We start from the raw sequence: 19,461 nt of genomic DNA, 5'->3' as shown, positions 1-19,461 counted from the left end.
AGTCTCCCGGGCACCAAGGAGAGAAACACTGCTTTTTTCTTTTTTTTCTTCATTGTGACACGGAGCCGTGTCAGAATAGAAAAAATATATATATTTTTTGCCAATAGGAATGCATTGCTAGATTCCTATTGGCTATTTCAATTTGCAATAGCCATTAGTGAACTAGCATTGTACCCGCCCTCTGCTGCAGTTCTCCATCAGGTCCATCAGCAGAGGGCGGGTACAATGCTAGTTTACTATTGGCTATTGCAAATTGAAATAGCCAATAGGAATCTAGCAATGCAATCCTATGGGCAAAACATTTTTATTTTTTTTCTATTCTGACACGGCTCTGTATAAACATCAAACTCTCTGCATCCCTTTAGAGTTTATGACTTACAGTGCCCAAGGCACCATTATCACATCAGCCATCAGTCACCAGTTATGATGGGTCCTGTCTTGACATTTAACTGTAATAGATGGGAGATTTTAAAAATAAGTTTATTCTCCCAGCTGTGGCATTAAATTTTCTTTATAACTATTCACTTCATGTCTCTCTTTTCCTTCTGTTATTTATCCCCTTGTGGATGTATCTTCAGACTGGCAGCTCAGTGGGTCATTTGGGTGAAATATTCCCTACTGTTGCTGCTGTGAGAAATAAATCCTAATTACAACACAAGCTACATTAAAGGAGAACTATGAGATGAGTGATTTCCACTCACCTCATAGTTCTAGCCAACCTGTGACAATGAGACTGTCACAGGTCGGCTCAGTAGATCGGGAGGTGAGCGAACACATACCAGGTTCGCTCACCACTCGATCCTGTCACGGCTCTCTGCCGTGACAGGGGGAGGGGCTGGATTCCCCTCTCCCCGCTCCGATCTGCCAGCGCTGACTGGCGGAATGGACGGGGGAGGGGGCGGGTACAGCTGGCTCTGCCTCTAGATAGGCAGAGCCAGCTGATACTCACGCAGCTGGGCGAATCCTGTCATCTACGTCGGTATCCGCTGCGGCGTCTCAGTATACCGCGAGCTGTAGCTCGCAGTATACTGAGCTTAGGGTAACGGGAGGACGCTAGTTTGTGTCCTCCCGTTACCCTAAGGAGAACTATGGGGAAATTGACCCCATAGTTCTCCTTTAATATTGAAATTAAGAGCTGTAGATAGGGTCTTATAAAGAAGACTAGTTGATATAATACCTACTGTGATCATTACCAGTAATGGACCAAGGAACCAGAGGCCCTCAGTTCAGTATACAGTATATAATGGAGCCTACTAGTTCTTTTCCTGGTTAGAGGAGCACCTAAACCTGAGATTCCAACTGTCTACTAAATTGTCTATGAAAATTCCTTCTAATGGTTTAATGGGGTTATGGTATAAAGAAGGTGGGTGACATAAAGAATCTTCCCTCTTTTCTTGTGTATGTGTACTGATCAATGGCATTTGTAGGAGATGTGCACTGTACCTGTAGCTTCTGACAGCTTGCATCAAGTAATCCGAAACTGAGCATGCATGGCACATTTTCCACTGTGAGAAGGAAGAAGTAGTTGTGACCCATACGCAAAGAAGACAGGGTGGATTGCTGCTACTGTAAAAGGAAGCTTCTTAAAGTGAACATGTGGCCAGATTGTAGAGATTCAAGTATTTACATATTCTTAACAAGAAGCAAAGGAGCTCTGTAACTGCAGGCACTGTGGAACAATTAATCCTCATAACACAGCAGAAGTACTGAAGTTTTTAAAACTGTTCTCCTAGCTCAGCTCACCGTTTTCCTTTATTCCAGCAGTGATTCAGCAGCTTTTGAGTCTCTAATATAAACATAGAAAAGGTGCCGTAGGAGGGGATAAAGGTGCCCTGAGCTTCAGAGAAAGCTACTTCTGCTGTGAACTTTGGTGTAGGTTTGTTACAAATTGCTAAATCTACCGAGGTCAGTTTGGGGTTTTTTAAGCTCATTTACTGTTTGTTAAGAATATTTTACTACCTAACTACCTTCAGCTAAACAACAGCATCCCAAGAGAATGCATCACCATTAAACAATATTTCTAGTATATAATGTATATACCTGTATATTGATAATGCAACAATGTTCAAGAGGAGAAGGTCCTAAAGGCGCACCCCAAATGTAATCAATTGTAAACGAAGAGACTTACAGCTATGTAAGGCTGGAAGCTACTGGAACAAATAAAGGAACACTGGAACCAATGGGGAAGCTAGACATTCTGTCACCCGGGGCACCCGGGTTTCATTTACCCAAAATGAAATTGATTCTGAATGGAGTTAAGCTGTTAACAAATAATACACAGACATACAGTGTTTTTCATGCCTTTCTTGAACATATTGCTTAAAACTGACATTCACCCAGCTCATCAAAATGAAATTAAAGTAACATCCTAAATATTGTGAAATCATTTTTAAAAATACATATTTACTGTTACATGCAGGCGTTTGCTTACTTGTTTACCTTATCCTTTTTTATCCTGAGTACTTTAATCCTAGTGACCATGCTCAGTAAGGGCAGAGCATTTTATCTCCCTTTACTTCCTAGAATAGTTTTCCACCCGCCACAATGATGCCCAGAGAGATCCCCTGCCTTCTTATTCAGCACTCTACCCAATCAAATGAAGGAAACAAATAACCTTTTCCCCAAGATCTCATGAGATTTATCAGTGTACAGTGGAAAGCACTGGGGTATCGGTGAGGCCTTAGATATGTCACCAGTGCCTCAATAGACCACGAAGTGGGATTCAACTATATGTAAATAGCAAAACAATTATTTGAATTAAAAAATGATTTGCAGATATTTTAGGATTAGCATCAAGAAGTGCGTGCATCAGGGAAATATCTGAACATCTGTATTTAGTAATTGATACAACTTCTTGAGCAACAATAACCTCCCCCAAATGCTTCTTGTAGCTGCTGAGTTACACAATGATTAGGCATTAAATATCATTTCACCTTATACAGCAACTTACAATATTTCTGGGATTCTTTGCTTTAATACCTATGTGCATGTCATGCCTCTTCATCTAAAATGGGCCGAGGTCTATATTTTGTCCTAGACTTTACATGATACAGTTTTCCTTCTGTTTGAAGTACTTATAATCTAAACATGGTGTTACTTTAATTAGGATACAAGCAGCAATAGATGTTTACTTGTAGTCCTTGAGTCAATGTGACAGGAAGTGGTCGGCGATCTCCTTAATATTACACATGCATAAATATAAACCTAAAAATGGTTTTTACACTTTCCAGTTCTATCCAAAATAAAAAAGGGGTTGTATGGAGTTCAACTTCAAAGTAATTTAAAGTCAAAATGTTTTTTTTAGCTATTACAAATGCTGATTAACCCCTTCGTGACGGGAGACGTACAGTGTACGTCTTGTCACTTTGTGCCTATATGACTGGCCACGTACACTGTACGTGACGAGTTATATCAGGCTTTGTAATGCCGGTATTTGCTGATTCTCAGCATTTAACAGTCATTCATTAATGTCTCAGTATTGAGGCATTAATTAATGAAATAATTAAGCTTTTTGTAAAAGCTTCTTCCTTTCATTAATGAAAGAATGAAGCCGTTACATGCAAATAGAGGACCGCAATTTGCGATCCCGTATTTGACAGCTCAAAATAGCAGAGAGGCAGCAGTGACTCACCTCACCTCTCTGCTATTTGTTTTGACAGTTCGAGAGCCCGATGTTTAGATACATTTCACTGAAAGAATACAATGTATCTCTTTTGAGTGAAATGTATCATTTCTGATCGTCTAGGCACGATCAAAGAGCTTTTAGTGAGATCTGAATCTGACTAAAGTCAGGATCAGTCTCTAAGGTTATTATTAGCTGTTCCTAAGTTTGGATCAGCCTAATAGCCAAAAATAAAATAAAAAAGTTAATTTATCAAGCTGTCATAGTGATTGCTTGATATAAACTGACAAGAAAAAAAAAAGTTTTTTTATTTTATTTTTTTTTTTATTACAAAGTGTAAAAAAATTAAAATAAAGTGTAAAACAAAATTAGGAAAATATAAATTATATATAAATATATTTTTTATACTATAATTAATATAAAAAAATTCTAAAAAAAAAAATAATAATCAAAACTTGTGAAAAAAGTGTTTTCTTCTAGTTTTTTTCCTAATTTTTTTATTTTATTCAAACTAAGTGAGGGGTTAGGTACACATATGTGATATAATTATATAGCCCTATCTGTCCTCTAAAAAACAATATATAATATGTGTGGGTACATTTAGTAAGAAAGTATATTACTGCTGTGGAAGAATCACACAGCAAAAATGTAAAAAATGTGTCAGTCATTTCTGAACAGAACCTGAAAACTAGCTCAGTCATGAAGGGGTTAAATCACTTACAGTGGATGCTGCTCTTTGATGTTTAAATGTTTTAGTTTCCTGCAGAATCAGCGGGTCCCCTAAGTACTCACCCTGATATCCTGTTTTAGGGTGGCTCCTTTCCCTTGTAGGATCCTGTGGAGCTACCCCTGTGTGTGCTAGTAAGCTGTGTGTGTTTTCACAAACATGAAGACACAGCAAGGCAAGACTTTAAAGAAATACTTTGCTGGGCAATGTATATTTGTTTCATCTGAATTAATTATTGAAAAATGTTTGAGACTGTAATACTATGTTAAATTAATCTGCTGTCCTTGTAATTCACAAAATGTTTGTTTATACAATTTTTAAATTAATTACTCAGTCTATACAAGCATGTGGTCCTGAAGCAGCAAAGCAGCCTGGGCCATAATACTGTCTGTAATAGGTTTCATAGTTTGATAAGAACTAGTATTGGCAATTTTTTCACATACCATTGCATGTTTTAACCAAAGAGGTTAGCTTTTGTCCTCCTGTGGAACATTTCCTAGGTGCATTATGAAAAATATTTGGGGTCTTTTGCAAACAACATAAGCAATGATTTTCTTGGATGGTCCCCTCTATTATGTCTGATCACCTAATCATTCTTTATCTATGTTTTTCTTAGCGAAAAACATAGTGAAAACAGAAAAAGAGACCAGCAAGTTAAGAGATTTCTACCGGTGTTTTGCTGTTGTCCTCCGAAGCACCTTTTTTAGCACTGCACTTTGTGTTTTTCCCTAATACATGCAGGATTCTCAGTCCTAGGGAGAGTAGCAGCTGTATTATATTTCCTCATTGGTAGACAATATGGCTTACTGCAGATTATTGAACATCCAGGCCTTTATAAATACTTTTGTAGTCCTTTCCAGTGTTACAATTCTATACAAATTTTGCTTCTTAGGACTCTTGAATTTTGTATATGAAAATGAGTGTATGTAGATTGCTAGTCACCACTCATAATAGGGTCTGTTATAGGAGGTATAAAATGCAAGGAGCCACAGAGAGGTCACTGAAAAACAAGGGCACTGAGCAAGTTAGCCCTATAAAATGTGTACAGTGGTACCCTGAGACTTGTAGTTAGGCTTTGTTGATATGTATGTTGATCTTTCACTAATTTCTTTGACCATCTTTACAAACAAAAGAATTATGGAGCAGGATGACATGCTCAGCAATCTTTACTTTGTGTATCTTGAGAAATCTGTGATAATGTTTTGGCTCATATAATTAACTGATGAATAATTAAATGCATTGAACTTCCAAACAAAAATGCCTTATATGTAGTTGGGATTCTCATATTTATGATACATTAGCATTTTAAGTTTAATTAAAACAAAGCCCATACTTAAAAAAAAAATCCTGGCAAGAAAAAGTTTCATTAAAATGTAGACAGCACAGAAAAAAACACTTCTAGCTCTTTGCTTCATATTTAATATCAAGAAAAGATCTTTTCAATAGGTTTTCTTTCACCCATGAATGCAGTTCACAATGGCTTGAACTGTGTTCATTTGTAGCTACTGTGATAACATCACAAAAAGCAAATAAAACCAGTTGACACCCGCAGTCAATTGTTTTCATCAACAGCTAGTCATCATTTATATTTGCAACTGTCCCTTTAGTTAAAATTGATATTTCTTTAAAGTAGAAAGCAGCTTGCATAAATATGCATGCAAAACAATAAAATGCTCATACTTATAGGCTTTGAGGTATTTGGAAATAGTAATTCTTCTAAAATGTATTTTTTGCATATCTGATGGCTATAGATGTACAACATCAAGGCAGCAGAATGGGTGACATATGCCTTATGATTATTTGTACTATATTATCTTTAAATTTAAATTCTCAACCAGAAATGATCTGTTTTGAAATAAAAAAATGTTTCATGTAACATCTTCATTGGCCGATTTGAGGTCTAATTACAAGTAGCCTGTTGCATGTAATATGACATCCCCAGCACAGGATTTAGGTTTACTGCACCAGGAGTGTTGCGATTGAGGACCCTCCATTATGAGGATACTTGCATGAAAATGATCCTTTACAGGTAGACTTTCATATTGCATAGAACACATTGTCCCGTCACATGCATAAAGCCTACGAACGTAGTCTACTTGACTTTCTCCTCTGATCTCTAGTCAACAGTTTGAATCACTTTATTTTAAGCAGATAGTGCAAGAGTCTACAGAGTACATCCCCATTCCTTGTGTAATAACTAACACCTAATAAAGATATATACTATTTTATTTTTTGAGCAGTAGCATTCACAGGTTCTTGAAATCCCACCTCATAATCCCACAGCTCCCTGCAAGTAAGGAAAAATTAGATGTCCATTGGATCATGCTCATGAGAGGTGAGCAGTGAGGTTAGCATGCCACCAGTCTTCTGTATGGGATAGAGATATCTACAATACAGAAGTGAATTGGCACCAATGGACCATTTTACTAGTTGACTGAGACTTTTACTATGAATCCGGGTTAATGCAATAGCAAACCAATTCTTGCATCCTTAATCACATTGAGATAGATCAGATGGTTACAGATATGATTACTGTATATTTGAATTACTTTTAGCAAATGCAGTGAAATTGCCAATCTCAATATTTGCATAATAGCTAAGTGGTGATCTGCAGCAACACCTAAAAAATGTCCACACAAAATGGAAAGAAACAAAGGTAATGAGCAGGTGGGCTGTGCTCCTAGTATGCTTCTCGAGGCTTTATTTTTATACTGGAGTGAACTCAAGTGTACCTTTAAACTGAAGATATGCATTTTCTGTATTTATATGGTATCTGTTTACAATGTCCACATAAGTTTAATACTGATGCCATTTAATCATTGATTAAGAACCATCTACAAAATGAATATCCCTTTCGGTCTCTAACAAAAACACAGATATGTCACAACTAGCCAATGATTGCATTTGTGTTCATAAGTATTTTTCCTTTGTAAGGTTTGCTGCAATGTGTTGATTTATTGTCCCACTTGCTTTTTTTCAGTTACAGATGCTCCCTAAGTGGTGAAGATTTGAACAGACACTGGCTCTCCCCAAAGTGCAATTTACAGCCTACTATTTATCATGTTAAGGGATTGTTATACTATATGAGCAGCATTGGTAGATCGCCCATGGTGAGTCACCTGTCCTGATGTGTTTACGCCTTTACTTTATCGTGGTTCCAGCATACTCTTATATGAAATCAACTTATGTTGTAACCACACTAATGAAGGTATTGTGCTGTGATGTGATGAACAAATAGGAAAAACCAGGATAATCTGCAACTAACATTTTTAAAAATGATGTCCATTTTATAGGTGCAGATTTGTCCAGTCTACAAAAACCAAACAGTTAATGAATCATCATTTGTTACATTGCTAAATTGTGTGATTCTGTGCAGCTCAAAAATGATGATTCTCCTGATTCCATTATTTCTAAATCTAAACATAATTTTGGCAAGCACTGAAGTATTAACATTTTCTAAAATGTCTCACATTGGAATTTACTGGATAAGGGTGCTTTTGGCACACATCCTTATTTACATAATACCTTCATGTGTGACAGTACACAGTACACCAGTACTGACCTTAAGACCTCTACTTCTCAAAGCTAGCCCATACAGTACATTGGGGAAAAGAAAGCAGCAATGGTCAGGACGGATTTAATCTCCCTGCTGCCCCAAGGCCAGGTTCCACAATGCGCCCCACCCACCCCCAGATAGCGGGGGTGGCATGGTTGGTTTGCATTTTTTTGTTTGTTTCTTTTTTTTAACTTTTTTATCACATTTTAATTTTTATTTATTTATTTATGAGCTAACAAGCCCTGTGTGATAGCATTTGGAGGTGACAGGTTCTCTTGATTTAACCTGTCACCTCCAATATAGGAGTTCCAGCACAGAACATTATTTTTAAGTTGTGCTTGTCTTTGTGTTTCCCATTGTTGTTTTATCCTTTTGTTCATTTTTTTTCATACTGTGCTAGTGGGGTTTCTTTAGCACATATACTAATACGATGTTGTAGAGTTTTAGCACATATATGAACCCAACATGAGGGCTGAGAGCAATGGCATATCACTGGTAGGTAACTGCCAGGAGAATAGCTCAGCAATATACAGTATTTCAACATTACCCACACTCTAGGCTTTTCAGCTCCCTTGAAACAGCTTGCCTTCAGGCCACAGAACATTGTCAATATATTTTAGTATGAGGAGTATTGATCTTTTTGCTGTCCTACTTGGGCTGCTATTGTATGACAGGATGATATAACACTGATTTCTTTTCATCCCTAAAAACACATTGATTTTAGCTAACAAGCAGTACCAAGTGTATTTGTACCTACTGAGGGGAAGAGGAATTCTTGTAGTTTCTTCAGGGATTAGAATGGATGGCTGATAATCATAAAATTGGTGTAAGAGTTCAATAGCCATAATAATAATGAATACTCAGGGGTTCTATAAATTATCAATTATTATAGTTTTTTGTATATTTTTGACCCCTGCACTTGCAATCAAAGGCAGCCAACTGAGTCAAATTTGCACAGGTCTGAGACAGAATTAACACTAGAGATAAGTCAGATTTTCATCAAGATGAGCTCGATTTTCATTGCAAATGGATGAGCAATTAGGAAGTGCTCAGGGGCAGTTTATATTCTGTTGCAGTGCTAAATCACAGCAGTAGAGGGAGACATTTATAGATCAAGCTGCCTAATTATAATAAATCTGTCTGAAAATCTTTCTCAGTGCTCCTGTATAGCATTGCTTTGCTGTGCAACAGAATTGACGTCCCTTGTGTGTCATTTAGTTCTTGTGATGTATTTAATTCATGAACGACACCTGCATTAGCACCAGAAGTTCTTTCATTCTAAACAGGCTCTCTGGGACACCACCCTCACCTACTAGACTTTACAGCTTGTGTTTGTGGTCATTGCTGTCAAAAGGGTTTTTTTTTTTACATCGCCACACAGCAGAGGCATTTGAACATAAATTACTTGCGTTAGGAATATTTCTGTATAAGCATATTGAGCAAACATCTACAGCTGTACTCTATAAGGAAGCTACCTGTTATGGGTTTTGTTAGGCAGTCATGCTAAACTTGCTCCTCCATCTGTTTTCTTCATAGACTTTCCTTTCTGTGTCCTGTTGAATCTTCTGTTTTTCTGTTGGTGCTCCTCCTGTCTTCCCTGTGTCCTGCTTTCTACCTGTTGCTTTTGCTGTTGATTCTTCTGTCCTTCCTCAGTCCACTTTATGCCAATTCCTGCTTCTCCTATTGCTCCCTCTCCAGAAGATCCCTCTGACTTTTCTTGCACTACAGGCTTTCTGCTTTCCCCAGGCAAGGGCATATCTGCCTTATTTATCCATTCCGGTGAGCTATGTACGTGGAGGGGTGTGGCAAAGTGCATTTTGTCAGACTGGCCCAAACTTATTTAAAAAGGCAACATACTCTGGCAGCTGGTGTATTGTTCAATTTGCTTTTGCTAAAATGTGCTTTCCTGGAATTCTGAACTTTTTCCTTGCTGTTGTTTTATTCAGTCCTAACCTTAGAGTGATCCTGCATTTCCTACTTCCTATCTCCAGTATTTGTGGCTAAATCCACTAGCTCATATGACACATTATTATGCCTTTGCTTTGCACTCTTGTTCTGATGCTTGGTTAATACACACACCAACCGTATACAACTCTCTTTGACTACGCTTAAATCTCTCTCTATGGCACCAGCTCTTTCCAGATGGATATTGTAATGTCCGCCATAGTATCAGATGTCAGACACTAGAGCTGGTGAGTGTAGCTTCACCTATAGCAGCCCCCATTCCTTTGAGGTAAGGTGTCCTACCACTACTTAATTGCCCCTAGAGGCTAATATACAATGCTAAAGGCTCTGGCCAAATGGTACAAGGGACTGAGCAAAGATATAGAAAAAAAAGTACCTGTGGTCCACAGGAGATTCAGTGATGGACTGATGCACGGCAAAAATGTTGCCTGTAGTAGGGTCCAGAGGCAAGTGGTTGTCAGGTGGCAGATGATGAATATGACCCAGAGTCAGACAGAGGTCAGGGCTGGTAGCAGGCAGTAAGCATAATCTAGGTACAAGTCGAAGGTTAGGACAGGCAGCAGATGATATGCATAGTCCATGGATAGGCTGAGATCATGGCTAGGCGCAGAGACAAGAGAGCAATCTAGTGGCAATCTGAGATCAGGGCTAAGTGGAAGGCATGAGAGTATTCCAGGGACAGGCTGATGTCATGACTAAAATCAAGAAAACAAGTGCCAATATGCAGAGTCGGTGAAGTAGAACTATCACAATCCTACAATCTATCAAGGCAGAAGAGGCAGAGTCGAATGCTGCCTAGCAATGGGGATGCTATGCTGTTTCCAACAAATTAGAGAAGTAAGTCAGGGCCTGTTGCTTAGCAATTGATGCAGTCTGGGGAGAGACAGCAGCTGAGTGGGCTGCAGGGGTGGTGGGGACCAGCAATACAGGAGAGTAAGAGATGCCCTTGCTTCTATCAGATCAGATATTACCTTAGCTTATCTGACTATCCGACATTACCCAACAAGGGACGGCTAGGGAACATGAAAAAAGTAAGATAAGGTGACGCTGTTATATTCCATTATTAAAGAGTTGTAAAGATATGACATACTGGACATGTAAGCTGGAAAAAAATTGTTTCATTTCGGATCTTTTCTTTCTTTTGGGTTTTGGGTCAGAATGCCATTTCATTACTCAGATTCAGATCTTTCAGAATTCTGTTTTAGTTTTGAACAGGGTTTTCTGATTGGAGAAAACAGTCACATGTCTGATTTAGTTTCATTTTGAACAAAATTTGGATGATCCGAAATTTTGTTAAAAGAATATTAGGATTTGTTTGCATTCAACCTCATTGGAATTTGGACATGTGGATGCAATTCACGAACTTTCATCTGAATTTGCATTTGGAATTAAATGACATTCGAATGTCTATGACATACACCACCATTTATGTGTGGAGTACAGGCCTCCTAATTAAGACAAGATAATCTAGTGCTTAAGCTCCTGGAGGCATCTTTGTATGCATCCATATGAAGAATCCTTGGAAATTAGATGTGGCTCTTCACTCTATTGTTCATCTATTTTTAACAGAGGCCCAGCCCTCATATGAAGGTGTATGTCATATGTTTAAGATAACCAACACATATGGACTTATTTAGTAAGCCACACAGTAATTGTTTATACATTTTTTAATCACATTATCTTGACAACATGTATTATGAGAAAATAAATATGAATTCATTAATAAATGTAAAGCTGTACCTTCCAGATGGTGCTTTAAAACATATTTTTTTATGATCAGGCTTGTCAAATAAAATGTTTTCCATTTTTAACCAAAATCATATTCAAAACTTATTCTGCTTACACTAAAGCTCAGGAGAAAGCGACTATTCTTGACACCTTTGATTTCCACTATTTTATTATTTTTAAGAATCTAAACCGATTTTGGTTACCCGAGTAAACTTTATTGCAGACGAAAACTGCTCTACAGTGGTATATAGAGAATTCTCAACAAGGGAGAATCAGCTCATTTTTAGCTGTCATTGGGGTATTACTACCCTCTATTTATTCTGTGTTTAGATTTTCCCTGAAGGAACACATCACAAGAAGGTTTCTCTGCCTTGCTCAGATAGGGACTAGGAACTAGTAGAATTTTTTTTTAATAATTTGTAAACCTGGTAAAAAATGTATTTTGTTTCTCATTTAACCTAATATGGCCATTGCAACATCTATGAAGGTAAAAAATGTGTCAGTCATTTATGAACAGAACCTGAAAACTAGCTCAGTCATGAAGGGGTTAATCATATAACAGAGTTTTCTAGTTAGTGATGTTTTTGTTGGTATTCAATTAAAACTAAACATTCTCCCTGAATATCGTGCATTTGATTGTGAAACACATGAACTGAACAACTGTGATATTAAAGGAAAAACTTGATGGCCTGTCCCATAATGCCATGGGCCATTTTACAGCCACCAGACATTCATAGCATATTGTATAGCTGTGTTGTAACTACTCTCACTATTCATTGCTTTGTGTTATGGGGCTTTTTCTACTACATTTGCAATTGTGGCAGATTAGACCAGACAATGAGCACCATTACAACTTGTCTGTACAGTTTAGTCATTACCTGCCTTTACTGTTCAGCATTATTGTATTGTGGTGTAGGACCTATTATACTACCATTGCAATTGCCAAATATCAGACCAGGTATTAGGCAGCAGCATGGTTGTCTGCACAGTATAGCTGTTAACTTTATATGCTGTTCATCATTGTTGTTTTGTGCTTTGGGGCTTTTTCTACTACATTTGTAATTGCAGTGTATTAGATCAGGCATTAGGTACCATTGCTGCTTGTCTGCACAGCATTGCGGTAAACCACATTTTACTGTTCATCACTGCTTGGTTTGGTAAGGCTTATTATACTACATTTGCAGCATATTAGACCAGGCATTTAGTACCAGTTCTGCATGGTCACCACAGTACAGTCATGTTGTAATCTACTGTAACTGTACATTGCTGTTTTCTCTGAGGCTTATCCTACAGCATTTATAACATATTAGAACAAACAGGTAGTTGGACTGCTACATTTTTGTCTGGCTAACTTGACCCTGTCACTACAACTTTGTGTTACTGCCTAAATAAAAAAATAAAACAAGAAAATAAAGCAAATAACTTAGTACACATATCTGTAGTCACACAGTCCATTCAGTGTGTCTGACTTGTCCCAACAAGTTAGTTTTACCATTGTTGGGGAAAAATAAACTACACAACTTATTGAAACCAATTGTAGTCATATGGTCCATCTAGTTATAAGAGGGTCTGTAATTTTTTTTGTGCCTGACTTACAAGTTTTTTTTTTGGTTCTCTCAATCTGGGCCCAGTAATTCTTGCTTGCACAGAGGTGGTGTATTGTGTTCGAGTGTAGCTCTCTTCTTCCCCCTCTATGTTGACCGATATATATCCTATATGCAAACTGTTGTGGATAGGGGGTTTCAGTGTGGGAGCTTCAGGCACACGCTGCCTTACTCCGCCATTGTCACTAGCCACTCCCCCATTGTAGTTTCACCACCGCCTGACTTACAAGTTAGTGTTAAAGGATTTAATATGTTACCCTTAAAGGAGCAAAAAGTGGCCCTGCCCCACTGATGTACACATTGTACATCTCTTTTTAAACAGCTCAGACTTTTGGTGGACTTCCATTGCATTTAATTGCATTTGGCTGCTGTAGTTGCCTTCCAGAGGATTACCAAACCACCAGAGCTTTTTCCCTATTGACTTTAATGGGTTTCAGACTTGATGCCGTCTGAATCCTGAACATTTTGACCTGTTCAGGCAAACAGCCCATAAATCAAGCAAAGGTATATCAGAGCGACACTAGTAGCATGCTTAATAAATTGAGCTACCCCATAGCATGTCTATCATGTGAACCTTAGAGTTCTTGCCTACAGCTAAGAAATATGTGCCCTTAAGCTGCAGTATATTAAATGATATCTGGAGGACATAAAAGCACAACAACTCAAAATGAATAAGAATAAATTGAATTAAACAGCAAAGAAGAATCTGTTTGAAATGCTCCACACTGACAATGTTTGTAAATTAGAAAAAGAGTAAAATACATTCATGTTTTTTTGGAAGTGAGTGTAAAAAGGGGTAGTTTGTTTGGTATTTAAATGTTATCTTTGTTTGCAGGTTTTCTGTGATTATCATGGCCATTCTCAAAGAAAGAATGTGTTTTTCTATGGATGCAGCATAAAGGAGACCCTGTGGCAAGCAGGATGTGTGGTGGATTCTTCTGTTCTCCTGGAGGATGTTGGATACAGGGTATGTAAGTTTCAGTTATTATGGGAATGTTTTAGCATATTAGCATGCACAATGGATGAGAAAAGAAACTGGATTAACTCAGTTTTTTACCTTATATAAACAACAGCCTGTGAAGGTGTACGTTTCTGAATAATGTATGTGTAAGGGACCTCAGAGCAGATATATATTTGCCAAACAGGGGAAAAACTATCCCACGGTTTAAGATGTACAGTTTGGGTTTCACACAACCTGCCACTTTTCATGGCCCTATGACCCACAGTTTACTCTTGCTTCTGTTGTCTATCTCACAGTATATGTATTAGCCTAGTATGTGGTATACCAATGGGTCCCCATGCACTCCTTACAGCATTATGGACCAGTATCAATGGTGGTGCTTGGAATGATAATCACGGATGGCGCCGTGCAGATCAGTCAGTAGAAAACGAAGATCACCAGCACTCAGAGAATGATGTTCAAAATTTGGTGTTCATTTAATCAAACATTGTCACATATATCATATAGTCAATGTTTTGGGGCAACGCATGGTCCCTTCATCAGGGTAGGATAGTGACTATCTTGCCCTGATGAAAGGATCCTGCGTGGCCCCGTGGCTATGTGATATCTGTGACGATGTGTTTTCTATTCTATTTCTATTAGCCTAGTATGTGGCTCGATCTCTTCTGTGCAACTCTGGGCCCCCCTAGCATAGAGTAGATTGCATGTCTCAGCAGCCTGCCATGCAGTGATCAAGCTGTGTGATCTGATTGATCAGAGAGAAAGGGGGGAGAGGGGGAGGGAGCGAGAGATAAAGGAGATAGCAGCACAAAGGGCTTGGCTGTGTTTAAATGATCTAAGGTATGGTATTTCTATTCTCAAAAACCTTCATCATGATTGTGTATGCTGTGGTATGGTGTGAAGAGCATCACAGAACTGCAGGTTAAGTGCAGTGAAAGTAGAGACCTTAGGGCCTCATCATACTATATGTATAGGTGTTGACCCTTTTCTTAGAATAGACCATAAACAGTCAAAGGTTAGGGTGGCAGACAGATTAAATGTTATCACTGTCAGACGATGCAGGAAGGTGACATACAAATCAACAGAAGAACACAGAAACCATAGGGTAGTTATCACACTAGAAATCATTTTAGAGGAAGAAACTCTTAGAAAATTATTAAAACAGGCATAATTGAGGAGAGGATATGCCCAATGAGAGACAGGTGAAAGGGCTATGGGTAAAATGAAAAGGTAAGGCAAATTATAGAGAAAAAGTCCTAAAATCCCAAATTACAGGAACTATAAGGTTCCTTATACTACACATATCACGTTATATGAAGCAATCTGTGCACCTGCATGGACTTTTCAACCAGCTAATTGTTTTTTAAGAAGGGGATACCAAATTTTGTGAATGACCTAATTAGAATTTGACATACTTTAGCACATTTAAGAACATTAAATGCAGCTGTATCAAGTATGTCCCCTGACTGGAGAAGACCAAGGTAGATCAGTTCAGAATTAAGCCCACGATGGTCAAAACCTATTGAGTAGTATCCAGCAGGTTTAAAAGCAATGCCAAGGAGAAGCAGAACATATACTGTAGTGCAACATCCCAAAAAGTTAAACTTATAGAGAAATTCTCAACAATAACTTAGTCTACAAATTGTTTCTACCTGTTGTGTTACTGACCTTTTGTGGGTTGGCTTGGTCATCAACCAGTTCCCCTGTTTGTGGTGCTGTAATTGCCAGGGCACTTGGCTGTTAATAGGTACTCCTCTCTGTGTTCTTCTGTGCTGCCTCAATGGCTTCCCTTCTTTTCTACAGTCCTCCGTGACCTCTATTGCACCCCAGGCTTTTTTTCTTGTCCCAAGACACTAGCATACCTTCCCTAATTATTCAGGTAACTTATGCACATGGAAGAGCATGACCAAGTGCATGAAGACACAATGGCATCAAAATCCATAAACCAGTTTTCTATTATAGAGATCAGATTGCTGTTTCTAGGATGTTCTTCCATTTGATCCAATTATTGTTTCCTTTTTGCTGTTTCCCTATATCCTGTCTCCTGAGAACTATTGCATTCATATAAAGCATCCTCAATAGGTGTCTGCTAAAGGTGAAAATATATGCAAGAGTGGTCATCTGGTTTTTGGTCAGAACTGATTTTTACTGATAGCTAGCAGAATTGTTTTGAATCATTACACTTTCTTTAGACCACAGATGTCAAGAGTTGGGAAACCTTGCAAATCACCTTTTTCTAGAGCTCTGCTGGTTGAACTTAGTAAATATAATATATTCAAATGCATTATTTCATATTTACCTGACTAAAAAAAAAACTTTAGTCCTGACTACTAATTGGGCCCATAGCATTGTGGTACAAATATGTGTCTTAAACAACAGGCTACAAATATGAATTAGACCAGTGTTTTAAGTGAATACATTCAGTATGTACTGTATAAAAAGTAATCCTTTTGCATTACATTCTTTTTCAAAATCTCTTTTTTAGACTTTGCCTAAAATTCTGGATAAGATTGCTCCTCCATTCTCAATGGCCTACAGCAGCTTTTTAGTAGAAAAGGCACGAGAGTCTACAGCCCGTGTTGTGGTGTGGCGAGAGATTGGTGTATTAAGAAGCTACACAATGGAGAGCACCTACTGTGGATTCAATCAAGGGCCATACAAGGTACAGAGCACATTTTACATGTTACAAAATATTACAATTACAACACTTTAAACCCTGGGCTCTTTGTATAACTCAAAATAAACCTGAAGGGTTTAGTAATGTTGCTGAAAACTGTATTACATTAAAGAGTGGTAAGAAAAAGCTCACCAGTCAGATGCAATTTAAAAAATACTGCTGTTCTCTTAAAAGGAAACTATCATGGTTTTATTTAGCAAATCTATACAATGTATGTTTTTATTAGAGGTGTAGGAAATGGAAATTTTAAAACCGAAACGAAACCGAAATATAACAATTGTCAGGTCAAAACCGAATCCGATGCTGAAATGGCTTTTGTGGAAATATTAGGGGTCTAAACAGACCCCTGATATTCCCCTTTTAAAATAGAAGAAGAGATTGAGGACACTATCTCTTTTTCTGTATCCCCTGTTATAAATGAACAGGAATCCTCTAGGAGTGTTCCTGTTCATTCATAACATGAGTTTACTATAACTACATCTATGAATGAACAGGAGGTGATATAGATCACGTCCCATTCATTCATAATTGAGAATATAGCACACACACCATGTCCCCAATTATCTACAAACACTCAGCGATCACTGATCGCTGAGTGTTTGCATTGTCTCTCCTCTCTGACACGCTGTCACAGGAGGCTGATCGAGCGGTGTAGGGAGGAGAGCTCAGCCTGCTGGGACAGCACGGCCTGTCTCCGCCCGCACACCGCTCTGCCGGACTGTGATAGGAGGCTGAGCGGTGTGAGAGGAGATGCCGACCGCCCACAGCGCTCTCCTCCAGCAGCGCTCGGCCAACTGGCAGCTGTCACTTTCTCTCCTCCCGCTGGAGGAGCAGCGCCCAGCGGAGAGGAGAGAAAACTGGGATGCGCTGATGTATCGGCAGGAAAATGGCACCTTCGGCATTATGCCAAAAGTGCAATTTTTGGCTGATATGTTTCGGTGGGCGATATATCGGTGCATGCCTAGTTTTTATTATATTTTTAAGTTTAAAAGCTTAGCTCCCTTAAGGACAAAGGCCTTTTTTAAATTTTTTGCACCCATGTTATAATCCACATTTTCGGCCTGAAAATTACTTATAACGCCCAAACAATATATATTTTCTGACAGCCAACCCTATAGAATAACATGGTGGCAGTTGCAATTTTTTATGTTGCATGACCGATCCTGTGCCTTCCTGGAGCCCAGCAAACAAGGCTGGGTTATCGGGCGGGTGGGGGGGATCCCGGTTACGGGATCATAGAAGTGATCTGCCAGCACTTGAGCTGCCAGAATTGATTCTACTGTAAAGCCGGCCGCCGGCTCTACAAGACTGAACAGACCCTCGGCGGTCTGTTCAACCCCTTCAAACTTCATGATGGGATTATCCGTCATGGGTTGTGAAGGGATTAAGTGATCTGATTAGGGATTTGGTAGTTATTCCTCTGACTCATTCACTTGTGTGTGTACATTTTAGCTGGGGCCATTGATTTTTATAAACAACAATATTTAAAGTGAAACTAAACTCAGGAGTTAAACCTTAAAAATGCATTAAAGTATCTTAACTATTAACAAAATGTAGCTTATACTGTATGTGCATCATTTAGATTGTAGATCACCCTTCTGGATGGTGGCCACTTTTGTTCCCCGTGGTCCCTGTGTGCATTGTAAAGTAGCAACTGCTCCAAGCTCACTCTCATGATAGATTATAATTCCAGTACAAAATAGTAAACAAAACATGACATTGTAGTCTATCACGGGAGTGAGCTTGGAGTGATTGCTACTTTACAACACACACAGGGACTACGGAGAACTAAAGTAGCCACCCTCCAGAAGGAAGGACAGTGTCGGCACCAATTCAGAGAAGATTTGAGGATCCACAGCTGAGTGATACACAAATAACATTTTTGGTAATAGTTAGGGTACTTGAATGTATTTTTAAGATTTAACTCCTGAGTTTAGAGTTACTTTATACTTGGTCTTTGGGACCAGAACTCAGAAAATCAAATGTCCCCATTTTGAGGGCTTATATGCAAGTTATTGGCCATAAAAAGGGTATGGAGATTCGGGTAATGCCCTGGGGGACATGTATCAATGCAAAAAACACTTCTAAAAAATACAATTTTTAAAGGAGCAGTGATTTTAACATTGCTTAAAGTGAAACAATAAAAAGAAAAAAATCCTTTAAATATTGTGTAGGGGGTCCTCTTAAACTGCCTGTAAAGTGGCGCATCTGTATGATATATAGAACCTGCTGCAGCAAAAAGTGACATTCATTAAGAAAAAATGTAGATTTATAAAGAAAAAAAATGCGTGCAGTTCCCCCTCCCGAACAATACCAGACCCTTTAGGTCTGGTAGCAAATTTAGGAGGGACCCCATATAAAAAAGAAAAGCGCAGGGTTCCCCCACAAGTCATACCAGACCCTATAGGTCCGGTAGGAATTTTAGGAGGGACACCAAGTTACAAGTTAAAAAGAGTGCGTGGGGTTCCCCCCTCAAAGTCATACCAAGCCATTAAGGTCTGGTAGGAATTTTAAGATGGAACCCCACCCCCAAAAATGGGGGAAAAAAGACATGGGGTCCCCCTAAAATTCACAACCAGATCCTTGATCCGAGCACAGGTCTGGCAGGGCAGGAAAGGGGG

General features: G+C 38.6%; 1 protein-coding gene across 1 annotated transcript in view; it reads left to right on the top strand.

The window, feature by feature from the left end:
- The window catches only part of AGBL1 (ATP/GTP binding protein like 1), a 465,946-nt gene that overhangs the window by 231,480 nt on the left and 215,005 nt on the right, over positions 1 to 19,461 (top strand). Inside the window, 3 exon segments of the mRNA XM_018556368.1 lie at positions 7,330 to 7,459; positions 14,038 to 14,169; positions 16,649 to 16,825. Of these exon segments, the coding sequence (XP_018411870.1) occupies positions 7,330 to 7,459; positions 14,038 to 14,169; positions 16,649 to 16,825 (439 nt within the window).

Source organism: Nanorana parkeri, unplaced genomic scaffold (assembly GCF_000935625.1).
Source record: "Nanorana parkeri isolate BGI_ZX_2015 unplaced genomic scaffold, ASM93562v1 scaffold236, whole genome shotgun sequence".
Classification (NCBI taxonomy): Eukaryota; Metazoa; Chordata; class Amphibia; order Anura; family Dicroglossidae; genus Nanorana; species Nanorana parkeri.
Note: the sequence above shows the minus strand (reverse complement) of the source record. Positions and strands in the feature narration are given on the sequence as shown.